We start from the raw sequence: 11,151 nt of genomic DNA on the forward strand, positions 1-11,151 counted from the left end.
ACTGTGGTGTTGGAGAAGACTCTTGAGAGTCCCTTGGACTGCAAGGAGATCCAACCAGTCCATTCTGAAGGAGATCAGCCCTGGGATTTCTTTGGAAGGAATGATGATAAAGCTGAAACTTCAGTACTTTGGCCACCTGATGCGAAGAGTTGACTCATTGGAAAAGACTCTGATGCTGGGAGGGATTGGGGGCAGGAGGAGAAGGGGACGACAGGATGAGATGGCTGGATGGCATCACTGACTCGTGGATGTGAGTCTGGGTGAACTCCGGGAGTTGGTGATGGACAGGGAGACCTGGTGTGCTGCGATTCATGGGGTCGCGAAGAGTCGGACGCGACTGAGAGACTGAACTGAACTGAACCAACAGTGCTTTAAAATCATATTTTTAAATGAAGCTGTTCTTTAGTCCAAATTCTCTACTTTTGGTATTTGATTCTGACAATTGGTGAGGAAAATATGTTCCTTTCTCATTCCTTTAAGCAAGACTGAATTAAGAAAGCCTGTTCCAGTCACTTCCTTTGCATCTATATTGCTAAAACTGGGTCCAAGACAAGGATCTACAAGTATCTATACTAATCTATTATTTTTAATCTCAAAAGGAAAAGGACTTAAGTTTTTTCTAAAACAACAACAGGAATTAAATGAAAGTGGGGCGGTTGTGTGTTTTATATCATATTTTAAGATCTCCTTCTAGGACCTGAGGAAAGTTTGAGAGGACTGGAAATGATGATTCTAACAGATCAAACATCCTCTTTTCAAATTATCCAATTATTTAAAAGTGACTCAATTATGCAATTGTACTAAAAATACAAAATGTTTCACTAGAATTCTCAGAATCGAAAGGACATAATCAAAGAGCATGCAACTTTCAAATTAAACTTGCACAATTTCTTCTTTATTTAAAGGGTTTGCTTGAAGATACTTGGCTTCACTTTTCCAAATATGATTATTGCTTGTGAAAGCAGAATAAAGAAAAATCAGCATCCTCAGGAGACAAATTATATATTTTGTCAGAATATGCCACAAGGTGGCCTATTTCTGAAAATGGCTTTTTACAAATTTATTAAAAAATAAATAAATAAAAAAAGACTACCTAGTTCATTTCATGACAAAGAAAGGTGGCAGGCAACATCCCATTTTCTAACTGGCAATGAGAATTCACAGAAACCTCCATCTGCATGATAGCTAATTACATCAGTATTAGAAAGGCAGTTTTTCCTGTCTAATGTGAACTGTCTGGCTTGAATGCTGACAGCTGTATAATTTTAATTTGATTTTTTTTTTTTTTTCAAGTCAAGCAGATGATGCTAAAATCCAGATTCACTTGCTTTTCTAAGAGGAATCCCAGAAGGACCCAGAAATACTTAATATCTTTCCTTTTTAAATGGACAATTTCTTCTCTTGCTAATTTTATATCATTATTTTTTCTCAAGAAATAGCAGAGATTTTATTTTAAACAAGGAGAGAAAAATGCTTAGCAGAAAGTGTTGATATGGGCACCATGCATCCACTTGCCCCTTAAATTCACGGGTTGTCTAATAGATCTATTTATTAGCTAATAGAACGTTAGACAAACATATATTGAAAACCCTCCGATAATTAGAAGACTCAAGAATGAACTATGAGGGAAAAAACCTGAACCCTTAACATATAATTATCAGTGATTCATCACGGTAGGGAGGTAAATGATACAGACACTAAAATCAGCTTTGCATCATTAGAAATAGAATCCTTACAGAAGATGAGGAAGATGATACCCTAGAATGCTCTTTTCAACAAAGGGCTTTATGTTGGGTAAATCTAACTTTCAAGGTTTTCTACAAGGTTAAAAGCTCATTAATTTAGATGCCACCAATTCTGAACTCTTGATAATAAGGTCTGTTTTAAGCTAAGTAGAAAGAATTTTTTTTTTGCCTTCATAAGAAAAGAAGCCTTTCTAGAATTTCAGTGTGCTATATATAGATACTTGAGATGAATTAATTATAAATGGCTTTTGCTATTTTTAAAAGCACATTCCAAAGAGCTTCTTGGCCATACTTAGCCTAGTATGCAATACTGTATCTCTTGAGAAATAATACATTCTTTAAAATCATAGCCATGCCTTACATGCTCAGCACTGTCAAGGACTAGGAGGGTTATCTACTCAAGTGGGTTATCTGGATGACAGACAGAAGATCAAAGGCTGAAAGGGTTATGGAAAGTTAGCAGTGGGTGGGGGGAAGATACTTAAGAGAAGTCAGGGTTCCTCAAACTCTTGTCAACAGAATCTTGAGTTTCATCTTAACATTCATCTTGATTTTGCATTCCACTGAAGAGTATCTATATTCATTTTAACACAAAAATCTGTTCTGTTCCCCTCATCTTGAAGCCACTGAGGGACCAGGAAGGCGTTCTCTTTCACTCTGTCGTTTGACACATCCCTGAACCTCCGTTTGAACAGCTGGTACACATTCTTCACTTCTCCAGGAAACAGATTCGGAGAAGTATAACAATTTGCCCAGAGCTTGTTAGAGTGAGCCAGGATGGGAATCTGAGCTTCTGGGTAACCGGCAGTGTGACAAGACCACATTTACTCCCTGGGGCTATGTTTTTAAATTTCCACCTCTTAAGGTGCTTGTGAACGGACCGTCTACAAGAGTCACACAGCCAAAGAGATCACCATTAGGCTGCTGCCAGTGGGCCTGGGCCTTTGCTGGCATCAAAGACCTTGGATGAAGTCGCAAGCTGATACATGGGAATGTTGCAGAGACATCTAAACAGAGGTCTCAATGAAAAAGAGTGAGAAGAGTAAGACTCTTGAACTTCTGAAGCACCATGGCAACAGCAATAAAGGATGACATTTAAAAGGAAGGGGACTTAGCATCAAAACTGTCGAGTTTAGAAGCTCAGATGAGACTGCCAGCTTGGGGAGCTTTCCAAGAAAGCAGACCTTGGCAAAGGCCAGGAAAGATGAGCAGCAGAACAAATGGGTACCCACCGTCCCCTCCCTGTGGGATCTCTACTGCTAACAGTCTTCAATCACCAACACCTGACTATATGCCAGGACCAAGGGTGAGATGTCACAGGCTCAGTCTTCCAGAAGCTCAAAGCCTGGTGTGGGGCTACCTCTGCTGGGCTGAGCGCTCTGCTGGGGAAAGTTCGGCATGCTACTGGAACACTCAGGAAAGATACTTTACCCAGTCCTGGGAGGTCAGGGGAGCCCTGCCAGAGAAAAGAGCAGGCATTCCTGGATGAAAGTGGGCCAGGGTGTGTGTGAGAAGAGGCACTCTTGCCCAGAGAGTGGCATGTGCGGAGAGGAAGGGCTATTAAGTAGCCCCATGATGGGGGAGGGGGTGGGGATGGGAGGACTGGGAGAGGGGCCAGCAGATGCTGAGGGATAAGAGAGGCCGGACCTGAAGGACTCCATGTGGTCGGCTATGCCGGGGAGTCTCAATATTGCCTAAATGGTTTTCAGCACCAAGAGGGACATTTTCAGAATCTTGTCATAGAAAGGTCAGCCACACGGGACAAGAAGGATGCTGATTAATGATGGCTGGGATAGACTTTCTGAAAGAATCTCACCACGTGACCCACTTTGATTTTTCTTCTGTGAGACACAGTTGATTTTCCAACTGTGAGACACACAGTTGAAGCTTGCTTATTTGTTTATTTTTATTCAAGAGAAGGAAAGAAGAAAGGCATGGTCATTTAATGTACATATACCACACTTCCCTGCCTACATCAGATACTTAGGGCATTTTTAAGTTGGGATCAAGCAGTTTTCTACTGCACAGAAAGGGAAATTTAAGGTCTGAGATGTTTAACGGTCTGGTCTGGTTCAAAGTGCTTTCTGCACTACATCATACTAACTCATTTCAACATTTACTACATCTTAACCACTGAATATGGAAATCTTCCTAAGAGGAATAATATATATATATCTACTTTCTAAACATAGCTCCTGACCACAATTTAACATCTGTTTTGAAGATGAGTATTTATTAAAACTACTTATTACAACACTAGTTTTAAAGTTAGCAATAATTCTTTAGTTTCATCAAAAAGCAACTTTCAACTGTTAAAGATGTTCTAAAATTTTTAAATAGTCTGCCTGAAATGGATCTAAATAAGGTTCATACATTACAATTAATTAATTTTATCTTAAAATTTTGAATTCTGTTAATGCTCCTCTACTTTTTTCACTTCACCTCCCCTTTACTTCTTGCAATGTACTTGTTGAAGAAACTGGGCTATGTGTTCCAGAGTTGTCCAGAGCCTGAATTTTCCTGAATAAAAACATGTTGTGTGGTCTTTTATATTTCTTGCAACTTGGCTTCTCTAGATGTTTGATCAGATTCACATTCAATTTTGGAAAGAGGGTTAAGGCTGATTCCTAGAGGGGGTTGTGTTCTTCCATTATGAGACACACATTTGTCTCTTTTTATGATATTTGCAGTCTTTGATGATCAATGCCTAGATCCATCCATTCATTAGCTGTTTAAAGCAATGGTCGTAAAATTTCTGCACTGTGTTTTTATAAATTGAGGCCCTTGGGGTGAATGGCGTACATTTGGTTGTTTGGTCCCAAGTCAAATGACCTTGGATTGCTATGCTTATTAAATCTGCACATTAAACATGACTCATTCTTCTGTATCTCCCTTATCAGTCATCACTTATTGATGCTTTCAGTACATCCTTGCCACTAAATGGTTCATCTTTTTGATTTGTTGCTTCTAATCTATTCTGTCAACTGAAATCAGACAATTAAGCTCTTTGTAATGACACAAGTAAAATAATAGAGACCAGAGGGCTCTCTTATCAGGTATAGGGATAAGCTTTAGTACTCAGACTTAGAGATTAATTTGAGTTCTTGGCTATGTCTACTATTCAAGGTTAACTAGACTTTGGAATTAACTTGGATTAGTGAGTTTTTCCTGTATGAACAGTCTATCATAGTTCCCAGGGTGGGACAGCACACATTATTTCAGAGTCTCATTTCCATATTCACTATTGGGCTTTTTTTCCCCCTCTCTGCTCCCCTGTTAAATCCTAGAGCCTAGAATACTGCCTAGGCATATTTTGATTAGGGCTGCAAAGAACTAGTGAAAAATAAATGAGTAACAATAAACTCTAAATTTTACGTTTTTGTATATAAATTACTTCGCATGTTGACAATGAGTAAGTTTTCCTAAAAGTCTATTTACATACTGTTGTCTGAAGGCCTAGGATTTCAAGGGCCTCTACAGCCCGCTAATCTCTCCAACAACACAGCCTTCTCACTGTACTTGCCAGCGTCCTTCCTGTGTTTATGTGTCCATCTGTACCGCTATCCACCCCTGACTCATAGAATTATTTCTAATTTGCCACTGAATTCCACCATCTGTGCTATGCAACATACACTGAATCCTATCTTCCTGGCTAAACGTTCTTTGTATCTCTAGCCTGTATTGACCCCAGAATTCTCTAACAATTACAGCAAGACACTCCTTCGAGGAACTAACTGTCCACACTCTGGGTACCAAGTGGATGTCAGGAAATAAACGTCGAGTGTTCACAGTGGAGAAAGCTGGGAACAAGAGACTTTAAATGAGGAAAAGCATTTGAATATTCTAACTACATCTCTTACAGATACAATTAAAAGTAGATTTAAATAAAATTTGTGTAAATTAAATGTATCTCCAAGCTTTCCCACCAGAGTATCCCTAATGAAAGAGGTCTATGAATTCATATCCCTAGTACTTTGGGGGAGGGACTGGGGTATGAGAAAACCCCACATGTATGAAAACTCTTTGAAGACCCACATTTTATCTTAAAATTGGTACAAATTTTCCATTCTACTTCCTAATACATTTTCGTGAGAAAATAAACCTTAACATCCCTTTCCCAAGCATTAAAGACTACAAGCGAGGTACCCTAGTTATTCTGGGCCTATAAACATCTGGCATCACCACATACCCCAGGAAACATGTCGACCTGAATTTGAGAAGGACTGAGAAAAACCCAGGTACCCAAAGTTTTTAACAGGAAAAGATCACTAGTACTATAGTTCCAAAATTCACAGTGTACTGGGTCTTCAAGCAAGCTTGGCAACTAGGGAATTCCGGGCTAGCCCATGTCTTGTGAGCTGGGGTGTCCAGTGTCCTCCTGCAAAGGCATCCAGCATCACAAGATGGGCTAAGAATATGCAGTCTCCAGGTAAGAGATTAAAAATGAGAGAGAGGAAAAAAAGAGCAAGCAAAAATCATGATTCTCAGGCTGGGGAGGAGAGTTTGAAAAGAATAAAACAGATATCACTTCCTCCACCACTCAAGTATTGAAGACGGCTCAGACATCTTTCCTCCTTATATCAGTGTATTCAGACTTGCCCTGGACACACTTCAGTGGCTATTAAGCACTGAAAACGTGGCTGGTATGGTCAAGGGGTATTAAATCATATTACATTTTAAAAACTGTCACTTGATTCAGTTTTCCAAAAGTCTTTTAAAAGTATGTTTGGAATAAGCTATCACGAATGTACTTTTCCAACTGCAAATTTTATGAAATCTAAATACATATTATTTCCAATGAAAATTGAGCATCCTAACTGAGGCAAGCTGTAAATTAAAAATGCACTCGAGATTTGTCTTGGTCCAAAAATACGTAAGATTTCTCAATAATTTTTAAAATTTAAAATTTATATGTTTAAATTATAATATTTGGATATCACAGGTAAATAATATCTATTATTGGGTCAAAATACAGTCCATGGGGTCGCAAAGAGTTGGACACGACTCAGGGACTCTCACTTTACATTGGGCAAAAATCTACTGTTAAAATTAATTTTACCTATTTCTTGTTACTTTAAAAAATATGGCTATTGGAAAATATAAAATGAATATGTGACTTGCACTATATTTCTACTGGACAGCAATTCACTAAGACAAAGACCTTTAAAAGAAGAATCTCTGTTCAAAAGAAAGTACATAGCTTTCCATTCCCCAAACATCCTAGAGATGATTCAAAACAGGATTTAGCTTTCTATCCACAAAGTTGTATGAAATCCTTTGCAGGCATCCAGTACACAGCATGTTTCCATTGCCTGGGTGTAGTTTATAAACTCAGTCATCCATCCCAATTACAGTCAAATGTTCTGCATTAATTCTTTCCTTCTACACCTAACTAACACAGCTTTTGGAGACCACGTTCTTGCTAAGAGGCTTTAGATCTAGGCTTCTTTTGCTTGAGTTTCTACCCACCGAGTCCAGGAAACTACAGACCTCCTTGGTTTGGGGTTTTCACATAGACTTGGCATCCGAGAAATTCTGGAACGGCCTGCAGGTTGGTAGTAGGGGCAGCAAAGACCCTATTTCACATGGCATGGAGTGAGGCAGCAGGGTAGAGTGGTTAAGAGACAAGACTTTAAAATCAGACTTGGTGCATTCAAGCCTATAGTCTGCCAGCTGACCTCAGGCAAATTACCTATCCTCAAGCACTCAAGTTTTCTCATGTGAAAATGGGGATTAAAACAGTACCCACCTCGTGAAAGTGTTAAGTCACTGAGTCGTGTCCGACTCTGTGTGATTCCATGGACTGTAGCCTGCTGGGCTCCTCTGTCCATGTGATTTCCCAGACAAGAATACCGGAGTGGTTTGCTATTTCCTCCTCCAGGGTATCTTCTCAACCCAGGGATTGAACCTGGGTCTGCCACATGGCAGGTAGACTCCCTACAATCTGAGCCACCAGGGAAGCCGCCTCATAGGTTTTAAAAATGGAATGAGGTAATAATACAAATAAGATACCTAAACTAGAGCTGGGCTTATAACCGGGGCTCATCAGACATAGTTACTGTGGAATAGGGAGGGATGATGGCAGTCAGTAGAAGTAACCTTGACTTGTTCTATTCCCTGAACTTGCTTGTCCTCCTATAATTAACTTGCCTTACCCCTAGGATTAGACAGTTGTAGATTTCACAACAAACCAAATAGCAGCCTAAGTTGGCCACTTTCTGTATAGATGGCTACATTAAATAAAAAACAACTATTCAAAATTAACAAAGCCTTGTCTCCCAAATTTCAGGGATGCAAAACTACAATAAACTTCCATATTCTAAAAGGACAGATTCCTCTTAGGACATCTTACTCATGCTACAACATATTCAAAACATCTTCTTGGCATGACTCTCATGTCAATCCAGCATCACAGGTTCTTACTCTATTCAACACTAATCCCCTCCAGGATTCCTGCAGAGGCCACTGCAGGTGGATCTTGAATTCTGTAACTCATGAGACTACATCAATGAGGGACATGGAAACAATTCCACCAAACACTTAACAAAGCCTCTACGACTGATCAGAAATGTTACAGTGAATCAAGTCAGCCTGAAGCAAAGGTTTGGGATTTTTAAAATATAATTTAAAAAAAATTAAACTTCTCTTCCCTACTCATTTGGTTTCTCTTGTGGCTCAGCTGATAAAGAATCTGCCTGCAAAGTGGGAGGCAGATAGAACCTGGGTTCGATCCCTGGGTTGGGAAGACACCCTGGAGAAGGGAGAGGCTACCTACTCCAGTATTCTGGCCTGGAGAATTCCATGGACTGTATAGTCCACAGTCCATGGGGTTGCAAAGAGTTGGACATGACTGAGTGACTTTCACTTTCACTATTCCCTACTTATTATGATCATTCTTCTCTGCTTCTGCCATGGCAAAAGCAAAATATAATTAGCAGTATGAGTAATTAGCTGGTGACCAGATGGTGTGGATGAAGGATACCACCTAAGGAGGAGGTGCGAATGGAAACAGCAGGTGTCTAACCAACATGTCTAGGGAATGTCAGTGCCACCAGGTTACGTCATCCTGTGAATTTGGCCATCCGCATGCACAGTTTAAAGGCAGAAATAAATAGCGATAGACTTCCCATTGCCACTTCCGAAAGAAGAGCTGGAGGGGGCCTTCGATGTGACCGCCCGCCAACGCCCATCCAGCCACCTCTGGAGCCATTACCTGTAACACACGCTGTCAGTGCAGGGGTTGTGAACCCTGACAATGACGAAAACATGCTGAAAGTGGGATCGGATGTTTTTCGGGCTGAATGGCTGTGCTCCTGGCTCTTGGAAAACAATTGTTACAATATCATTTCCAATGTGCCGCTTCCGTAGGAGCTAAAAGAAAACATAAGCAAACAACATAAATGACGACGCTCTGCTTTTTCCTCTTTGATTCCCTTACGTAATTGTATTTAAAACATTCATTATTAATTAGTGCATATTAGGTGAGGAAATCCACACAGTTACTGTCAATATTTTAGCATGTGTCTTATCATCTCCTCCAAGGAAGACTAGAGAAATGAATATTCAGAAATTTGCATAAAATACATAGTCCATTCAAATAGATCTAACCAATCTCTAGCATATTACACCAAGTCCTAGCGTCTCCAAATCCTAAGTTTCCATAACAACAGTTTTGTTCCATTTTTGTATAAGAAAGAAACTTGCCACGGGGAAGATTTTTTTTAAAGATGAGAATCGCTGAAGTAATTACAACACAATTTATGTTCTGATTCAATTAGCTTCATTTAAAGAAACGGGGCTAAGATGTTTTCTGATAATACTTTTTGTGGCACACGCTGAGGATGCAGAAATTAATAATATTCCAGAATGTTCTAACAGTTTTATAGCAGGTTAAATTTCACGTTTAAATAACTGCTTTAATTACAGTGAATGCTGCTTAAGACCACCTTCTGTTTCACATTAAAAGGTGTTCAGGGAAGGTGGCTTTCAATTTCAGACCCTCCGAATGAATCATCTCAGGTCAGTGCCTCTCTGGGAGGGGTCCTTAAGCAGGTTAGCTCAATCATGTGAAGAAAAACTGAACAAAATTTGTATTACTCATATATATTACACGGAGGCTCCTACCAGGAGGAGAACAACTAAACACGGCCTTTACATAAACTATTCATTAGAGATAAACTTATATTTATAAATCTTAAAGAAAAATTTCTCCAATGACTTTAACTTATACAGATTACATACCAGTAAAATCAATGATCAAATATTGGCTGTCGGCCAATACTGGAGAAACAACAGCATTAGATTAGGGTTGAGAATTGGGAGTTAGGAAGTTTGTGAAATGTACTTTTAACCTTAGGAATTTTAAAGCATTCCAAATTATCTTTTAATGAGGCTGTTTACTTCATTTCTAAACATGCTATATTATCAGATGTGACCTAAATAAAGGCTATTCCCTACTGACTGCTAAATAAAATATACCCGTTATCAAAGATTATTAATCTATTCAGGATCTTGAACACATCAACTCACATACAATCTAACTATGTATATGTCATTCCTGCATGGATGTCATTGCTTTTTGATGCATTGTCATCCTTCCTTCAAAATATGGCTTGATATGTTATCTTACTTACTAAACGACCCACACAGAAATAAATCCATCTATCCATCTTGCAATATATATAATGAAAAAAAAGACAGTGTTTATAAATCAATACCTGCAAAAAGATTTTAAGACACATTCTTTCTGGTTTTTCTAACCATAATGTAATCTATGTAGACTACAATAAATTCTTTAACTAGAGAATTAAAATTTCTTAATATGCAGAATACCGATTATTTCTTTCATTCTGATTTAGGATCATAATTCTTTTGCTTTGATTGGACCCCAAATTAAATCATTTAGACTAGCTGTCCACTTAAATGCCAAGTAACTCAGCTTAGCACTTTAACTTATTTAGCTAGATATAAACAACTGAATCTTGTTACTGAATGTTTTACTCCTCCTCCCCATGTTACTTTTCTCTGCTGAAGGTTGGTTAGTCCCTGTTGTGTCCGACTCTGTGACCCCATGGACTGTAGCCCTCCAGGCTCCTCTGTCCATGAGATTTTCCAGACAAGAATATTGGAGTGCTAGGTTCCTTTTCCAGGGGATCTTCCTGACCCAGGGATGGAACTTGCATCTCCTGCACTGGGAGGTGGATTCTTTACCACTGAGCCACTTAGGAAGCCCTTCTCCATTGAGTAATCAGGTAAAATAAGGCTTCATCTTCCCTTTATTTTTTTTTTTTTAGGTTTATTTATTTTTTATTTTATTTTATTTTTAAACTTTACATAATTGTATTAGTTTTGCCAAATATCAAAATGAATCCGCCACAGGTATACATGTGTTCCCCATCCTGAACCC

The 11,151-nt window shown here is 39.0% G+C and overlaps 1 protein-coding gene across 17 annotated transcripts in view; it reads right to left on the reverse strand.

The window, feature by feature from the left end:
• The window catches only part of SIPA1L1 (signal-induced proliferation-associated 1 like 1), a 389,778-nt gene that overhangs the window by 74,407 nt on the left and 304,220 nt on the right, over positions 1-11,151 (reverse strand). For all 17 annotated transcript variants that reach the window (XM_010846654.1, XM_010846657.1, XM_010846661.1 and 14 more), the window contains one exon: positions 8,959-9,116. In XM_010846654.1, the coding sequence (XP_010844956.1) occupies positions 8,959-9,116 (158 nt within the window). The remainder of the gene's footprint in view (positions 1-8,958; positions 9,117-11,151) is intronic.

The sequence above is a fragment of the Bison bison genome, unplaced genomic scaffold (genome assembly GCF_000754665.1).
Source record: "Bison bison bison isolate TAMUID 2011002044 unplaced genomic scaffold, Bison_UMD1.0 scf7180017864239, whole genome shotgun sequence".
Classification (NCBI taxonomy): Eukaryota; Metazoa; Chordata; class Mammalia; order Artiodactyla; family Bovidae; genus Bison; species Bison bison.